Genomic DNA, 17,365 nt, shown 5'->3' on the forward strand with positions numbered 1-17,365 from the left:
GAAGTAAGAGAGAGGAGTGCAGCGTGGAGAAACTGAGGCCCGGGAGGCTCTGGCAGCCCCGGGTGAGGGTGCAGGTGGGGGTGGGGATCTGCCCTGGAGTGGAGCTGCAGCTGTGATGGGGGCTGGGGGACATGTGTCCTTGGGCCATGCTCGCCCCTGTCTGGGCTCTGGTTGCCGCAGTGGATGGGGGTGGGGCAGGGTCAGTTGTGCAAGGGCTCATTGCCCAACTCCAGGGGGCGCCCGCCACCTCCTGGTCATCATACATAGCTCTTTTGACAGGTTTCCGGCAGGTGGAGCTTATGAAGTCTTAGCGAAGGGGCGTTTTTCTTTAAATCTCAACCCTGTGTCGCCACAGTGGGCAGTGTGGGAGACACTTTCCAACTCTGGACTGGGTGACAGTGAGCGTCCCGTACAGGGGTGGAGGCAGGCCTGGGGAGGTGGCTCTGTACTGGGGGCTGGTCCCACTTGTGGTCTGAATGCCTCCTGGGGCCAGCTGACCTTGGGCAAATCGATTTTGCCTAAGCTTTGGTTTCCTGTCTGTTAATGGGTTTGGGGCTGTGCCCCAGCTTCACCCTTGTGATTCTGGGGTTGCTGTGACACAGCCGTCGACCTGGGTTGGAGGATTAACAGGGGAACTCTGGGCTGGCTGCTCTGCCTAGATCTTCCTCATGCTCCCCTCCGCTGAGTCCTGGGAACCTGCCCTGCTCAGAGTCATGGTCTCTGGGTGAGTGAGGCTTGCATATTTCTGGGGACGGCGAGCTCACCACCTCATATGCCCACGACAAGAGCCTTGGGGTCTGGAGGAGACCTCTCGCCCAGACCCTGTAGTCTTTCCTCAGGTGATATGGTTTCCTATTCTTCCCTAGGTCCCCTCTCTGCATGCGAGGGGTGGAGGGCTGGACAGGACAGAATGTGACACACTTGGCATCTGAGGAAGAGCCTCCTTTGTTCTGTAGGTCATACCTCTGTTGAGATGGCCTTTGATAAGGTGCCTCCCCTCCTGTCTCCCCTCCCTGGACCCTGCAGCTGCTGCCAGGCTTCATTTGTGGCCCTATTCTCGAGGTCACCTGCTGGGGTCTGGGCCATCCTCTGCCCACTCAGACATTCTTTCTGCCCTCCTGCTGCTACTGATCCTGCCATGTCTTGTACCACCTCAGGCAGGGAGGAAACTGCTTAACAGGCTAGGGACAGAGCCCTGTGGCTCTCCACTGCAGACCCCTCCCAGCTGACTGCCCTGGAATGCAGCCACTCAGGCAGGGCCAAATTCCCTGACGTTCCTGTCTGATGTCCAGCCCTCAGGGGCAGGTCATGGGGCTTTGGTCCCTGGTTCCTGCCCTGTCCATCTTCCCCTCCACCATCAGGCCGTTGAGGATTTCATGGGAGAGTTTGGTGGGTTCTGTCCAGAGCCCACTCAAGGGCAGTGGGTGACAGAATAAGGCCCCTGTAGGCTGTGTGAGCCAGGCAGGCAGCGAAACCTGGCCAGATTCCACGTCCTTCCGTCAGCTGGGGCAGCCTTGCAGGAGGATCGTGGAGTGGGTGTTACCGGATCGGGACAGACCTCAGATGGAGGCCGCAGGAGCTCCTGGGCGCCCTAGGCACAGCTGGCCTGGGAGTAGGGGAGGGAGCCATGACTCAGGGAGTCTCTGACCCTTATCCTTGGCAGAGAGGGCCACAGGGGAGTGGGGAGCAATGTCCAAGGTCCCCTGGGGCAAGGCCCGCAGCTGTTCCTGGCTCAGGCTTCCTTGGTGGGCTTGTCAGGGACATGCAGCGACTTGGGGCTAAAACCAGGTGGCCAAGCTTGCACTGCTGGGCTGAGGGACCTTGGGCCAGCTCGGGCCCCCTCTGGGCCCTGCCTTTCTAGGCTGTTGAGGTTGTCCCTTGGGTCTGGGGTGCTAACATTCCTGGGTGGGTGGTGAAACCAGCCTGGACGCTGGGGCCCCGGGCCTGTTCCAGGGACTCGCTGTCGGTATCTGGCAGCAGCCTGTGGTGAGTCCCCTTAGGCCCGGGCTCTGTTCTGGTGTCAGGAACCATCTCTGGGACACTGTGTCTGGCTCTGAGTTCAGACACTCTGAATAGGGAAGGGCAAGCCAGAGGGGGCCCCAGCCTGGGACTCGCTGGAGGGGTGCACAGGCAGAGGGAACTGAGTCTGGGAGCGGGGAGCCCCTGCCCCAGGCTCACAGCACCTCCTGCCAGGGCCCTCCCAGGGCTGTGTGAATGTCAGTCACCTGGTGACAGGCCGAGTCACCGCACCTCCTCGCTGATGTGACATCAGCCTCCCCGTCCTCCTTGCCAGGTGGGGCCTCTGTGAGAGGACTGTCTGCCCCACACCCTACGCAGACGCCTTCAACTGCCCCTTGGGGACGCTGGGTGACCCCCGGCTGGCCTCTTGTCCCCTCTGCGACTAGGTAAGCTCCCGGGTCCTCCGGCCCCTTCTGCGCCTTTCCTGCCTCTGCTCCCCCTGGGAGGTGCCCACACCCACCCAGATCCCAGTCCCGATGCCGAGGCCCCCTGCGGAGCTCTGCAGGGCGCAGGCGTGGCTCCGGCGGCTCCTGGGAGTGGGGGGCCCGGCCAGCTCTGGCTGGGACTTTCCCAGGAGGACAAGTCTGCCTCTTCCTCCCAGGCGGGTGCAGCCCAGAGCTGTCTTCTGAGGAAGAGGAGCTCTCCTGGGCCCCTGCCGCCCCCGGGCTTCAGGTACGCCCACCAGCGTCACAGGAGGGAGTCTGGGTTTGAGGCCAAGTGCTGCGCCTGACCCACTCTCTGGCCTCGGTTTCCCCTCCTGCCATCGATGTGCGTGAGAGCGAGGCTTCTGGGTTTGGAAATTCTTTCCGTGAGTCTTTGAGAGAAGTTGGGGGTGGAGGGGTGGGAAATGAAAGCCTAGGCCCCCAGCAGGGTGTCTTCCGCCAGGCTGGGACATCTGCCTGTGGGAGGCTGGGCCAGCCCTCCCTGCTGCCCTGGAGGAGGGGCCGGGCCGGCATGGCCCACTCCGCTCCCCACGCTCCCTGGCGGTCTCAGCCTTGCTGGGTGCCCCCTGCTCCTTGGGGAGCCCACTTGGGTCTTTAGGTAGACAGATGGACAGGCAGATGGCTGGACAGGGGAGGCTGGAGCATAGACCTCAGGGGTCATGGCTGGCTCACCCCAGGGCCCCAAGGAGAGGCTCAGCTCACATGCCCAAGCCCTAGAGAGATGAGGCTGTGTCCCCAGGGTGCCCAGTGTGGCCCGGCACAGTGCATGGGACCGGGGAGCTTCCTTGGCAGGAGGGGCCGGGCCCCCACCCCTCCACATGTGATAGGAATGTTCTGTGTCTGTGTCTATGCCACCATCCGTGGCCCAGTTCCTGAGGCCCCTCAGCCCTCCCAGCACAGCTGTCTCTGTCAGGAACCCTTAACCATGACTGGGGCTCCCCTCCAGGGCCCAGGGTGTTGGAGTGCCCACAGGGCCCACGGCTGCTTTTCAGAGGACTGCGGGGAGGCGGTGTGGCGGGAGGGATGCAGGGAGGGGCGTGCAGTGGTCAGGCCAGAAACGGGTGGCGCCTGGATCCAGGCTGCTGTGGTCAGGGTGGTGAGGGGGCACTGTGGACACTGGACACGCCTGGGGGTGTGGGGTGGGGGTCCCTGCAAGACCACCGCCAGGCCCTCTGCTCCAGGGTTCTGCATCCATGACTGGGGGTGGAGGACTCTGTGCTTTCCCCTGCGCGATGAGGGGTCAAATGCTATCGCCGTTGTCCCCAGGCCTGCTAAGCCTGGGGTGGGGACAACCCTTCACACTGCTGTCTGGAATGCCCCCTGTGTGTGGGGAGGGCACAGGAGTCCACTGCTAGACCGTCTCTGGGACAGTCTCTGCCTCCGAGTTCAGATGCTCAGAACAGGGACGGGGACGGGTGAGCAAAGCAGAGGGGAGCCCAGCCCGGGCTCACTGGGGGATGCCGCCCTTTGGAGGGAACTGGGTCTGGAAGAGGGGAGCCCCTACCTCTGTCACCACATACCTCTTCCCTGTTGGGCTCACACCCGTCACTCGCTGCCGCTGCCACAGCCACAGGGACCTCAAGGGTCACTGGTGTCCCCTGTGCGGCCTGGAAAGATGTCCACAGGGGAAATACAGCGAGCAAGAGGCCTGTGCCACACAGGCCGCCAGGGGCGTTCCCTAGTGCAGCTGTGCTGATAACTGCAGTCAACACCGACAATCCGCACAGTGCAGCCCCTACTTCCCAACGCCCTCACAAGCAAGGTGCCATTGTCATTCTGGTGGGACAGTTTGGCGACTTGCCCTGGCCCCACAGCAGGTGGCTGCATCCCCTTGGCCCTCGTTGCCACCTGGCACGCTCAGCCCTGCAGCCTGGGCTTGTGCAGAAATGCCCTGTCCCCCTCGCTCTGCTCTGTGCAAAACCCTCTCCTGGCTGCGCCTGGGGAAAGTGCTGGGAGGATTTACGGAATCACGTGCGCCTCTGGTGGTGTCTTCGGCTCCAGAGTTCAACTGGAGTCAGAGAAACCAGCCAGAAACTGATGGGGGGGGGGTCACACGGAGCCCCCCGGAAAGGGCTGGACCGGGTGGCTTCAGGTACATCCCCTTGATTTGCAGGAGAGCGAGGAGGCTGCCTGGGTGCGGAGTCTCTGGAGAAGATTCTGCGGCCACAGGCACCTGCAGCGTGTGAGGGAGATCCCAGTCATTTCAGCCAAACCCTCCCATCTTTCACGGCTACCTCCCCAGGCAAGGCTTGGGGCTCCCATCTGCTGCCACACGGTGAGTCCCAGCCCCATCCAGCAGGTCTGATTTCAGGAGAGAACATCAGGTATCCCCTTTGAGGGCACCTTGGAAGCTGAACCCCATGCTCTGGGGGGCCACTCAGGGGATACCTGGACAGTGCCAGGCTCTGGGCTGAGGTGGGGGACACAGGAGGGATCAGGCCTGTCCACCCTGGAGCTCCCTGCTAAGCAGTGGAGGCCCGGCCGCTGGAAGGGGCTCGAGAGGTCTGAGGGCTCCCGGGATGGGCCCTGAAGACAAGCAGGGAGGGCTTGGGAGGGCAGGGATGGGGCCCGGAGCTCCCAGCAGAGGGCCTGGCCCGGGCAAAGGTCTGGGGGCCGGACAGCCCGCATGTGTCCTGGGAGGCTGGAAGGAGGCACAGGCCCATGTTCCCGAGGCTTGACTTTAGACTGTGCCCTGGCGGGGAGGGGCCTGGCCCAGTCCCCGCCCACCCCCGTGGCAGAGCCATGAAGAAGCGGTTCGTGGTGCTGGGCCTGCTGGCCGTGGTCCTGGTGCTGGTCATCGTCGGCCTCTGCCTCTGGCTGCCCTCGACCTCCAGAGAAGCCGACCGCCATGTGTACCCCAGGGCAGCCGTGGCCACAGATGCCAAGCGCTGCTCGGAGATTGGGAGGTGAATGGGGTTGCCCCACCCGGCAGGGCGTGGGGTGGCGTGGGAACATGGCCCTGGAGGACAACCATGTACGTGAACCCTCGCCCCTTTGAGACTCAGTTTCTCCACCTGTAAATGGGCTGCCTGAACAAGTAGTGTCTGATGAGCATGGAGCTATCTTTTCCTTGGACCCTCACTGTAGCCTCTGGTCAGGGGAGAAGGGGACAGTGACCCTGAGAACAGGGTGTGGGCCTCCCAGAGCCCAGCAGGGCCCCTTTTCTCCGTTCTAAGAATCTCTGTTTCTCTGGACGAACGCCACTGTTTGATTCTATTTTAGACTCCTATTGCTCATTGTGTATAAAAATCACTTCCCACCTAAAGAGTTAAACAGAAAAAAAAAGTCATTAATAAAATGTACCAATTTCCCATTTTTTTTCAAAAGTCATATACATTTGTTGCTTAAAAAAGAGGAAACTGTAAGTCTTTAAAACAAAAACTTACTGGGCATGGTGGCTCTCACCTGTAATCCCAGCATTTTGGGAGGTGGCGGTGGGAGGATTGCTTGAGGCCAGGAGTTCAAGACCAGCCTGGGCAACATAGACCCCATTTCTGCAAAAACACATAAATAAATAAATAAATAAATAAGAAACAAAAACTTGCATGGACTCCTCTTCCATCCTCCCTGGGGCAGGGCGGCCCGACAGAGGGGGTGGGTGGGTGGCAGGGTGCGTGGGGTGGGCACAGCAGCCTGCAGGTTCTCACCCCAAGACGTTCCATGCAGGGACATGCTGCAGGTCGGCGGCTCGGCGGTGGACGCGGCCATCGCGGCCCTGCTGTGCGTGGGGCTCATGAACGCCCACAGCATGGGCATCGGGGGTGGCCTGTTCCTCACCATCTATGACAGCGCCACACGTGAGTGCCCAGGGAAGGGCGCGGGAGGCTGCGGGCTGGGGCAGCCCAGCAGGTGGCCCCTGGGCTCGAGTGTGGGGTGAGGGTTGGCGTGGGTCCTCCTGCCTACCTGCTTCTCCTTCTAGGAAAAGCTGAGGTCATCAATGCCCGAGAGGTGGCCCCTGGGCTGGCCTCCGCCAGCATGTTCAACAGCTCGGAGCAGTCTCAGGAGGGTGAGTCGGGGTGTGGGTGCAGAGCGGTGCCGGCCGCTGGGAAGGGGCCCCGCCCTCACCATCACACCCCTGTCTGGAGCCCAGGAGCAGCTCCAGCACCCTCCATCCCTCCCGGCCCCCAACCCCTTTCCCTAATGTGAGGTCAACACCATCCCTGGAGGGAAAAGGGACAGAAGTGTCTGTTATTTCGACTCAGGCCCTGCGGGGCCACCCTGTGGCAGCACAGGACAGGACACTTATTGTGATACCAGCTGTCACATGCCAGGGCTCGCTGGGGCTGGCACCCTGTTTGGTGCTTTTCACCAACAAGACCCCATATTCCCCCTGTGCCCTTGGCGGTGGGGGATGCTGTGTTGACTCCCATTTTACAGGTGGGGGTACTGAAGCCCAGAGAGGTCTTGCAAGTGGGCTGAGGTTACACAGCTGGGAGGTGGTGAAGCTAAAATTGAACCCAGGCTTTCTAAACCCTGTGTTTTCAACAGGCATCCCATTTGTTCATTCATTCATCCATCTGTGGGGATAGCTCTCTAGAGAATGGGGCACAGTCTGTCTTTTCTTACCTGGCCTTACGTGGAGAGGAGGGCCTGGAAGTCCCCAGATAGCTGAGGGGAAGCGAATGTCCTCCCAGGGTGCCACTCAAAGGAGGCGAGACGGACCGCGGCATGAAGACTGGAGGGACGGAGGGGCCAGGCACACCCATAGCACGTCCCACACCTCAGGCAGGCATCCTGGGCGGTGCCCTGTCAGTGGTCCCTTTGGGGTCCTCCCCAACATATAGAATCTTTGATTTTTTTATACTCACTGAGATACTCAGAACGTGTAGAGTTTAAATTGCTCAGAGAATGAGTATGTGGGAATTTTACAGACTTAGCATCTTGTGGATGCTTGGAGTTCATTTATTTAACTGGGACTTATTGAGCGCACCTTAAAGTGCCAGGTGCCGTTCTGGAAATCAGAGCACAAAACAAAGACAGCGGGTGGCGTCTGTGGCGTGGTCAAGGTGACGCTGCAGGTGGAGGAGAGAGAGGCGATCAGGCACTGGGGAGAAAGCGGAGCTGGAGGGCGCAAGGGCGGGGGCTCCACAGAGGGGGACCTGGGCAGGGAAGGGGACGTCTGAGCAGAGACCCAGAGGGGCAGGGTGAGGGGAGCTGTGCAGGCGTCTAGCGGGTGAGCGAGTGATCCAGGCAGGACGGGCGGGGACAGCCCTTCGGGGAGCCAGGGAGGCTGCAGCACGTGACCCAGGAGGAGGAGGATGGGGGGGAGGGGGGTCAGAGGGAACGGCCCAGGTCGTGTGGCCCTCGCAGGTCACGTGAAGCCCCTGCCTCTCGTCTGGGTGAGGTGAGGCCCTCGTAGTGTCTGAGTGGAGGGGTCTGTCCTGTGGCTAACAGGCCCCTTGGGGTGCGTAAGGGGCAGGAAGCAGGCGGCAGCTGCCAGGAGGTCCCTGCAATAATCCACGGAGAGGAGGGGGTGGGAAGGGGCGGGTGCTGGACACATCTGGATGGTGGCGCCTGCACATGTGCAGACGGGTCGGGTGTGCAGCTCGTGTGGGGAGTCGCGGGTGGCCCCAGGGTCTTTGGTCTGCGCCTGAAGGATGGGGTGGCCCTAAGAGAGACGGGCAGGGCTGGTGGGGAGCTGGTTAGAGCAGACACTCGGGAGCTCGGGAGATCACCAAGAGAGTGTGGCAGGCAGAGGAGAGGGGGGAAGGCAGGAGCCGGGCGGTGAGGCAGGGGTCCAGGAAGGAGAGAGGGGAGGCTGAGAGGGGCGCTGGCAGTGTGGGGGTCGCTGGTGCGTCTGAGCAGGGTAGTGTGAGAGCCTGACTAGCCCGAGGTCAGGAGAGGATTTTTTAAGGTGGGAGGAACCGTGTGCCAGGTGTCAGACCTTCCGAAACCGCAGCTTCTAGGAATCAACAACCAGCTCTCAGAAACTGTACCGGCTTCGCAGTGGCAGAGATGGTTCTGGAGCTGCAGCTGCCAAGCCTGGGAGTAGCCAAGGTGGCACTTGTCATCTCAGGTTGGCAGCAGGAGGGTGCCTGGGGGCGGGGCCTTGGCTGTACCTTCCTGGGCCGAGGGTCAGTGTCCAGCTCAGGGTGTTGTGCCCAAGTGGGCAGCGGGGCTTGGAGGGGAGGCAGGCCCAGGGGCGTTTCCGATGGAATCTGGGGCGCCTCAAAATTCGGAAATGGAAGGCAAAGCTGTGTGTAGTCAGGTGGGGAAACTGAGGCTCAGAGAGGGAACAGGGCGGAGATTAAGGCTTGGGTCCTGCTTCTGGGACAGTAGGAGAGAGGAAGGGGGCCTTGAGGGCAGCTGATCTGGAGCTGGAGCTGGCAGGGCCTGGTCTTGCTGCGGTGGTTCAGGTGGCGCCCGCGAGTCTTACGGGATGAACGGCCGCGTGGCTGGGACAGAGCTGGGAGGGGTCCGGCTCCCCCAAGTCTCACTGAGCCGTGTGGCCTGGCACAGGACTTCAGACATGGAGGCGCCTGTGGAGACAGACACTAATCCCGGGACAGTAAAACCCTGCCCCTCCACACTCCCCCTGCCGAGCCCAGACAGGACCTGAACACTCCCTTTCCTCCTGAGCCTCTCTGGCCCTATCTGGGGAATGGGTCACGGAATGTGGCTGCGAGAGACCCTGACGTCCCCTTCCCGGGGTGCTAACCGTGGTGCTCTCTCCCCAGGCGGGCTGTCAGTGGCGGTTCCCGGGGAGATCCGCGGCTACGAGCTGGCGCACCGGCGGCACGGGCGGCTGCCCTGGGCTCGCCTCTTCCAGCCCAGCATCCAGCTGGCCCGCCAGGGCTTCCCCGTGGGCAAGGCCTTGGCCGCAGCCCTGGACAGCAGGCGGGCCGTCATCGAGAGGCAGCCTGCCCTGTGGTACGTTTGCGGTTGCGGCCACCCAGGGCCCCTGCAGGCCGGGAGCAGCTGGCAGAGCTGCGCCTTGCTTTCGGGGACCTGCGCTGATAGGGGTATGGGGTTCGAGGACATGTAGACCCTTCCCACTGCGTGTAGGGACACATCCTGAGTCTGGGGCTTGGGGCCCAAGGTAGACACCGTGGCCACCATGTGTCCTGAGTGGCAGGGGACACTTAGAAGGCACAGGCTGGACTGGCCAGAAAGGGCACCAGGAGGCCGAGCCCCGAGCGACAGGGACACTTACCTGTGGCCGGGCCCATTCATGCTTTGTTCTCAGTCCCCTGGTGTGGGTGGGTGTGGGAGCGTCTGGCTGCGTTTCACACGAGCCCCCCGCCGCAGCGAGGTGTTCTGCCGGGATGGCAAGGTGCTCCAGGAAGGGGAGACACTGATCCTGCCGCGGCTGGCCGACACGTACGAGACGCTGGCCCGCGAGGGTGCCCAGGCTTTCTACAATGGGAGTCTCACGGCACAGATTGTGAAGGACATCCAGGCGGCTGGTGAGCGGGTGACTTGGGCCTGGGTGAGGAACCCCGCAGAGGGAACCCTGAGCTGGGGCCCAGAGCCCTGGGGTCCTCCTGTCCTGCCCAGGCCCTCGGGGAGCTCCTGGCTGGGTTAAGGCTGAGAGAGGCCGTGCAGTCCAGGAGAGAAAGTCCCTATGGGTTAAATGCAGGGGCTGGGGCAGGGGAAGTGCTAGAGTGCAGACTGAGGATCCAGGAGGACTTCCTGGAGGAGGTAGTGGCTGAGCTGCTAACTTTGTTAGGTAGAAAGGGGAAGGGATTCTGAGCAGAAGGAATAGCTTGGGCTAAGGCCAGGGGAGGGGCAGTTTGATTCACCGGGAGAGTCACCAGGGATGAGGGTCGGCTTGGTAAGAGAGATGTAGGAGGGCCTTGCGGGGCAGTGGCCTGGGAGCTTGGCTGTGGCCTTCTTCATGTTGTTGTTGTCACTGTTTCATGGAGGAGGGAGATTAGTAGGTTGCCCTCTATTACTGAGGCTGGAACTTAGGCTGTCAGTACCCTGTCTGCCTGGAGCTGGTTCCCTGGAGATTACGAGCCTCCCGCGACCCAACCATTCATTCCCAGAGGACAGGGCTGAGCAGGGGGGAGATGGGGGCAGTAATTCTCCACTCAGAAAAGACCCTCTGGCCACAGAAGGGAGGAGGCAGACCAGGAGGCCGCCAGCCAAACAGGTTGAGGCAGGTGGCTGGCCTGGGCCTGGCTGTGGGTAGTAAGTGCCCTGAGGGAGGACAGAGGGGCCAGGACGGTGTGGGCCAGTGGGGAGGTGGGCAGGGCTCCCAGCCTGATGGCCCCGTGACCCCTCCCAAGGTGCACCCCATCCTCCCTGCTACGGTGCAGGCACATCCCACCACCACCCCGGTGCGGCCCCGTCCCCGTGTCCACCCGAGCTGCTGTCCCTTTGCAGGGGGCATTGTGACGGCCAAGGACCTGAACAACTACCGCGCTGAGCTGATTGAGCATCCGGTGAACATCAGCCTTGGGGACACAGTCCTCTACGTGCCCAGCGCGCCGCTCAGCGGGCCCGTGCTGGCTCTTATCCTCAACATCCTCAAAGGTGAGAGCCTGCGACACTGCCTCTCCCTCCCCACGCTCCACCGCTCTCAGCTCAGCCGGCCTGGGTCCTGCATCCTGCGTCCTCCCTTCACTGAGCTCCCAAGGTGTGCCCCTGCCCCACGGCTCTCTGTGCCCTGCAGGAGGCAGTGCAGAGTGACCAGGGTGTGGCGGGAACTGCCCAGGGGCTGGAGGAGGAAGAGTTGTCAGGAGAGAGAGGAGTGTGGGAGTTCCAGGCCAGGGGGCCTGGTCCAGAGGGCATCCCTGGTAAACCTAAGTGGTCATGTGTGACATCGTAGACCACCTGGCCCTCAGACTGAGGCATGTGGTCCAGGCCCGGGAGCCCCTGCCTTATTTCACCCTTAAACGGCCTTCTGAAGCGGCCACTGCTGTTGGTTATTAAATGATCCCCCTCTCGAGGTGGGCAAAGTGGCTCAGGGAGGTATCAGCCCTCTGAGCCCCTCCGAGCCCCTGAAGCCTGCCAACGTACACCTGGCTCTGACCAACCAGGGTACAACTTCTCCCGGGAGAGCGTGGAGACACCCAAGCAGAAGGGCCTGACCTACCACCGCATCGTGGAGGCCTTCCGGTTCGCCTACGCCAAGAGGACCCTGCTGGGGGACCCCAAGTTTGTCGATATGACTAAGGTAAGGGGAGGGGCTAGCCCACAATGGGCGCGGGGCCTGCTGTAGAGGCAGCAGGTGGGCTCCTGGGGCCACGGCAGCCTTGTGTCTGCTTTGTGAATCTATTCCCGCCACCGACTTTGGTTGCGGACCTACTGTGTGCTGGTGTGGACTGGCAACCCCAAGTCTTGGGCTCTGCCCCATGGAGCTCACAGTGTGGGGAGGGGCAGGGGAGACAGACTTGACAGTGGGCAATTAGTGCCCTCCTATTCTGGTCACACTCCTGTCACAGGGCCTTTGCACATGCTGTGCCTATGGCTGGGAAGGTTCTGGAATGGTCAATACTGAGGTCAAGAATGCACAGGGGTGTTGTGGCCCTCAGAGATGATGAGAAGGATGGGTGAGGGGGAGAGGCCAGGTGGGCAGAGGCCTTGGCCGCCTGCTCTCTGGTCACTTCAAGGAACTAACACTTCCCAGATCCCCACCCTCAGCCCCTCACTCACCCACCAGGTGCCCCAGCTCCCCGCTGGGCCTCCACGGGGACCCCTGTCTAGTCCCCTCCACCGAGGGGCCTCACATCCCTCCTTTCCCACTCGGATCCCTGGCATGGGGATGGACCTGCAGACCCCTCACGCTGCCCTGTGGTCTCGCAGGAGGGCCCTCAGCTGCCCAGCAGGCGTCTTCTCTTTCCTGGTGAGCATGGTGCACCCCACACCACCGCCAGTGACCTGGCGTCTCGTCTCTCGGAGGGGACAGAGCCACCGCATTGCACCCCCCCGACAACTCTGGGCTCCGGCCAGCCCATCCGTCCACCTGCTGGCTCAGGGCACCGCAGCTGCCATGCTCCTCTCTGCCTCTGATCAGTTTCCCTTTTTAGCGGATTGTTCCCACAACACAGGCAGCTGTTGTTGCTCCAGAACCTTCCACCTCTGCTCCCCTAGGGCAAACATGACTGGGCTCCATCCTCTCTCCCTTCAGGCTCCCCCCTTCCCCTCTTCCTCATGCCACCCCCACACCACCAGATACCCAGGTCGAGCCTCAGTTTCCCCTTCAGGCCCCTTCGGCAGCATCTCACACAGCCAACCACACTCTCCCTCTTTCCTCAACTTTGCATTCTGCAAATGTTCACACCTACAAAAATCCATTTCAAAAACCACTGGAGTCCCCAGTGTGGCCATCCTGCCAGATTTCCTGACTCTGTTTGCTGCCGCCCCCACCCCGCCCGTCGATATCCGTGTCTTTTCTGAGTGATTGGACAGTGGGGGCTGATGTCACACTTGGGGGCGTGTCTGCTACGAGGGAGGACCCAGCACCCCACAGCAGCCAGAAACCCCGCGTCACGTCGGGGCGACGTCACCTGTCACACGCCCGTGTGGGATCTCCCCAGGAGCCCCGCGTCCTCTGGGTCCAGGATCCGTCAGTCACGCTTGCAGTTGGCTGTGTGGGCTCTGTCGTCCCCTAGCCTGCGGCGGACCCCTTGGCTGTGTCGCTGAGTTTTACCACCCAGGGCAGCTGCCCTGGAGAACGTCCCACATCCTGGATCTGTCTGCTTGGGAGCAGACTCAGGCGGAAACGGCTTTTCCTTGGGTTGGTCGGTTCATCCATGGGGTGTCGCTGAACCCCCCTTGTGGCACATTCTTTGGCCTTCAGGGGCCCTTCCTTGCTGTCTCCTTCTTCATCTCCTCCTCTGCTCTGTCCTCAGTGCTACCGTGGGGACCTCCGCCAGGCTTGTGGCTTTCAGCAGCCTCCCGCTGCCATCACCTCCCCATTTACCTGCATCCCTATTCCCCTCATGGCCACCAGAGGGCCCCTGTGAAACACTCCCCCAGCATGCTCACTCCTGCTCCATGCCTGCATGTCACAGAGCAAGAGCCAAAGTCCTCGTGGGACTGCAGGACTGGGCCAACCTGCATCCTCAACCTCCTCTGCCCTCAACCCAGTCTCTGTCTGCCTGTCACTCACAGGCCTGCTCCGCCTGCCAGAGGGCCTTGACATAGACCATTCAGCTCTCATTCAGGATGTCACCACCTCCGAGAAGCCCTCCCTGACCACTCTGTCCCCACCCATCCTTCTCAATCCCCCTTATCTGGCTTGCTGTTTCAGCACGTCCCCTGCCTGAGTTTGTCTTTCCCACTGTGAGGGTAGGAGCCTACCTGCCTGGTCCCCACTGACCTTTCTGTGCTGGGCACATAATGCAAGCTCCACAGATGTTTGCATGAATGGATGAATGAGTGATTGAATGTGACAAGAGTCTAGAGGCTTGAGGGACAGACATTCAGAGTTGCTGGAAAGCAGCAGAGACAGGGGCTGCAGAGAGGGGTCAGGCTGCACACGTGAAGAGCTGGGCCTGACCCCAGGCCCTGGGAGCCACGGGAGGTTTAGGGGCAGGAGGGTTGTGGCCAGAGCCACGGTCGGGGGAGCTTTCTGAGACCTGCTTGCACAACCCTGTGCCCCCCTCCCCACCTCCCTCCACCTCCTCAGGCCAGCTCTGGGGTCTCGGCAGGTGGTTCTCAACATGACCTCTGAGTTCTTTGCGGCCCAGCTCCGGGCCCGGATCTCCGATGACACCACTCACCCGACCTCCTACTACGAGCCTGAGTTCTACACGCCCAACGATGGGGGCACCGCCCACCTGTCTGTCGTTGCGGAGGACGGCAGTGCTGTGTCTGCCACCAGCACCATCAACCTCTAGTAGGGGACGCCGGCCACCTGGGTGGGACAGGGCCGGGCCAGGTGGGCCTGGGCTGCCTGCATGTCCCATTAGGGGCTCCAACACCTCCCATGGTAGGAAACTGAGGCCCCTCCTCGGTAGCTTGCCCTGGGCCTCCTGAGGAGTGAGTCTGAGCTTCGGGAGGGCGGGCAGGGCGGGGCTGGCTGGGCTGGGCGCTGCTGTCTGACCTGGCGGGCTGCAGCTTTGGCTCCAAGGTGCGCTCCCCAGTCAGCGGGATCCTGTTCAACGATGAGATGGACGACTTCAGCTCTCCCAACATCACCAACCAGTTTGGGGTTCCTCCTTCACCTGCCAATTTCATCGAGCCAGGTGTGGAATAGGGGTCAAGGGGCAGGGGCGTTGTGGGGGGAGGGGGCTGGTGGCCTGGGCAGGCAGCCGACTGGCACCTGTGTCCCCTCCTGCCGGCCGCAGGGAAGCAGCCACTCTCGTCCATGTGCCCGACCATCATGGTGGGCCAGGATGGTCACGTCCAGATGGTGGTGGGAGCCTCCGGGGGCACGCATATCACCACAGCCACTGCACTGGTATGTTCCAGCCCCTGTCCTCCCCGCCCTCCCCGCCTCTGCCTCCCCGGGCCCTGCTGACCCGCACACCCGACCCCCCCAGGCCATCATCCACAGCCTGTGGTTTGGCTACGACGTGAAGCGGACCGTGGAGGAGCCCCGGCTGCACAACCAGCTTTTGCCCAACATCACGACGCTGGAGAGAGACATTGACCAGGTGGGCTGCGGGCTGGGGAAGCTGCGTCACGGTGTGGGGCCACAGAGCACCCCGGGCTGGAGCCCTGGATCTCCCGAGCCATCACAGAGTGGACAACAGTGGGTGTCCTGCTCGGGCGGATGATCCTCATGCCCATCACCGGGGCCACCAGGGCCGTGAGGCCCGAGCCATCTGCTCCAGCGAGACCCAATAAGCCAAGGTGCCCCCAGCTTGCTCTTCCTGGTCACTGGCCAGAAATGGCGCCTCTAGGCTGTGAGGCCCGTGACCACGCAGGCGTGGTCCAGACGGTGTCCGGGCCCTGCTGAGGCCTCTCCCTCCCCTCCCACTTCCAGGCAGTGGTTGCGGCCCTGGAGACCCGGCACCACCAAACCCAGTTCACCTCCACCTTCATCGCTGTGGTGCAGGCCATCGTCCGCACGGCCAGCGGCTGGGCAGCTGCCTCGGACTCCAGGAAAGGCGGGGAGCCTGCCGGCTACTGAGTGCTCACGGCAGACAAGCTGCCCAGCAGCCCGGGGACCAGATGCTCACCAGGCCGGGGGGCGCCCTGTGGGACATGCTCCCCTGCGAGTGGAGGAGCAGAGCAATAAATGGGGCCACCGTGCCGGCTCTGGGCAGCCTTTGTGGTCAGGGTCCCCGTCCTCTGGGCCTCGGTGTCCTGTGTGTGAAATGGAGCCGTCAGCTGGGGGAACAGAGAGGTGGGATCCGGAGGCCTTCACACCGCAGGCGCTGGAGCCGGCCACAGTGTTTTCAGGAGGGGGAGAGCTTGGCAGGTGGCAGGGGCCCAGAGGCTGCCCGTGCCAGGCACAGCCCCTGGCGCTGCTACCCCGTATGGGCCAGCAGGGGGCGCCGCAGTCCCGGCGGTCACTTAGGCGGCAGGTGGGTGGGCGGCAGATGCCTGGAACCAGGTGCCGCCTCCTCAGCCCCTTGGGTGTCCCAGCTCACCCTGCCTGGACAGACAGAGGCGCAGCTGAGGTCTGAGCCCTGGGGACTGGCAGGAGGGTCAGAGCCGGGCCCCAGGGGGCTTTCCAAGCACAAGCCCACAGTGAAACCTAAGCTTGGGACCAGCTCCAGATGGAGGCCTGGTTCTCAGGGAATGGTGAGCGGAGGAGGTCCCCAGATCCCCAGAGGGGCGGGTCTAGAGTCTAGAAGGGAACTGCTGGATATGCATCCTTCACCATGGCTGGCCCCTTGACCCTGCCTCGGGGTCTGCTAACTTGTCCTCCACACAGGGTAGCAACACGGGTGAGGGCTGGTGGAGATGGCATGGGGGCACAGCCAGATGTCACCCACGAGTGTGCACAGGGCCCTGAGGGCAGGGCTGGGGAGGAGCCAGGCAAGGCTAGGTCTGGACTGTCCTTCAGGAGGCCAGAAAACCTGGTGCTTCCAAAATGCCCACGGGGAAACAGAGCTTTGTGCCTGCAGGGTGCACCCTGGTCTGACCCCGAGCCCTGGGGGGCTGTCTCGGGTCCCCAGGGATGAGATGGAGGCCAAGCAGTTCGCAAGTCGCCTCTGCCTTATGTTGGCCTGAGAGGAAAGGCCACAGCCCCATTTGCAGGGGAGAAGACTGAGGCCAGAGGGACAGGCCTGGCTCCGAATTGCGCAGCAGCGAGGGATGTGGGGGATCCTCAGGCCTGAAACACTGGTGGGGTGCACCCCAGGTCCCCAAGCCCCGTGGAGCCCAGGACTACCTCAGGGCCTGGGGGACTTGAATTTTCCTCTTTTCTTCCCATTGTCCCCTCCCCTGCCACCTATTGGATAAGGACACTCGAGGCCCTTCCCCACTGAGCCTCCCTGGCTGTGCCTTGGACCAGGCCCAGTGTGACACCCATTCCTTTCCCTGAGCCTCTGCACCCTGACCTCTGCCTAGCCAGGATGGCTGGGGGGAGGAGGGGGGACGTCCCCAGCCCTGCTCTCCTGCTGTCCTGGCCTCTGGCCTCCAAGGACTGCAGTGGGTGGGTGGGCTGGCCAGGGCTCAGGAATGTACTGTGGTTCCTGGTTGAGCAATGTCACTGCGGGTGGGGGTTGGGTGGGGGCGGGAGGAGGCGCCCACAGTCCCCTGCTGTGAGGCAGCAGTGGGAACAGCTTACGGGAAGCCCTGCCCCCGCCACTCCAGCCCGGAATGACCAGGGGCTCAGGCTGGACGTGGGGGCCGGGCAGGCTGTGTGGCCCGTGAGCGTGAAGACACAGTCCCTCTCTGGACCTTGGTTTCTCTGCTGTACTGGGAGGTGGGCAGACACTTGGGGCAGGTGACGCTCACCTGGGAAGGCGGGGAGGATGTGTAGGGGCCGTGCAGGCCTAGAGGAGTCCTGCCCTCAGCCCCTGCCCCCCGTGACCCTGCCTAGCCTGGTCCTCCCC

General features: G+C 62.6%; 1 protein-coding gene across 3 annotated transcripts; it reads left to right on the plus strand.

Moving 5' to 3' along the window:
* The first annotated feature begins 395 nt into the window (after nucleotides 1-395).
* On the plus strand, nucleotides 396-15,645 carry GGT1 (gamma-glutamyltransferase 1). Of its 3 annotated transcripts, XM_012661000.1 has the most exons (15): nucleotides 396-724; nucleotides 2,294-2,405; nucleotides 4,576-4,737; nucleotides 5,201-5,368; nucleotides 6,129-6,259; nucleotides 6,382-6,468; nucleotides 9,140-9,332; nucleotides 9,711-9,868; nucleotides 10,791-10,940; nucleotides 11,447-11,583; nucleotides 14,063-14,250; nucleotides 14,472-14,599; nucleotides 14,702-14,814; nucleotides 14,897-15,010; nucleotides 15,343-15,645. In XM_012661000.1, the coding sequence occupies exons 4-15, from the start codon at nucleotides 5,205-5,207 to the stop codon at nucleotides 15,487-15,489; spliced, it is 1,710 nt and encodes a 569-aa protein (XP_012516454.1). In that variant the 5' UTR covers nucleotides 396-724; nucleotides 2,294-2,405; nucleotides 4,576-4,737; nucleotides 5,201-5,204; the 3' UTR covers nucleotides 15,490-15,645. The 3 variants fall into 3 exon arrangements, with proteins under 3 accessions (XP_012516454.1, XP_012516453.1, XP_012516455.1); XM_012660999.1 differs by having other exon boundaries at nucleotides 4,576-5,368; XM_012661001.1 differs by lacking the exons at nucleotides 396-724; nucleotides 2,294-2,405; nucleotides 4,576-4,737; ... (3 more) ...; nucleotides 9,140-9,332; nucleotides 9,711-9,868 and having other exon boundaries at nucleotides 14,041-14,250.
* Nucleotides 15,646-17,365: the final 1,720 nt, after the last annotated feature.

This window comes from Propithecus coquereli, unplaced genomic scaffold (genome assembly GCF_000956105.1).
Source record: "Propithecus coquereli isolate 6110/MARCELLA unplaced genomic scaffold, Pcoq_1.0 Scaffold698, whole genome shotgun sequence".
NCBI classification, from domain to species: domain Eukaryota; kingdom Metazoa; phylum Chordata; class Mammalia; order Primates; family Indriidae; genus Propithecus; species Propithecus coquereli.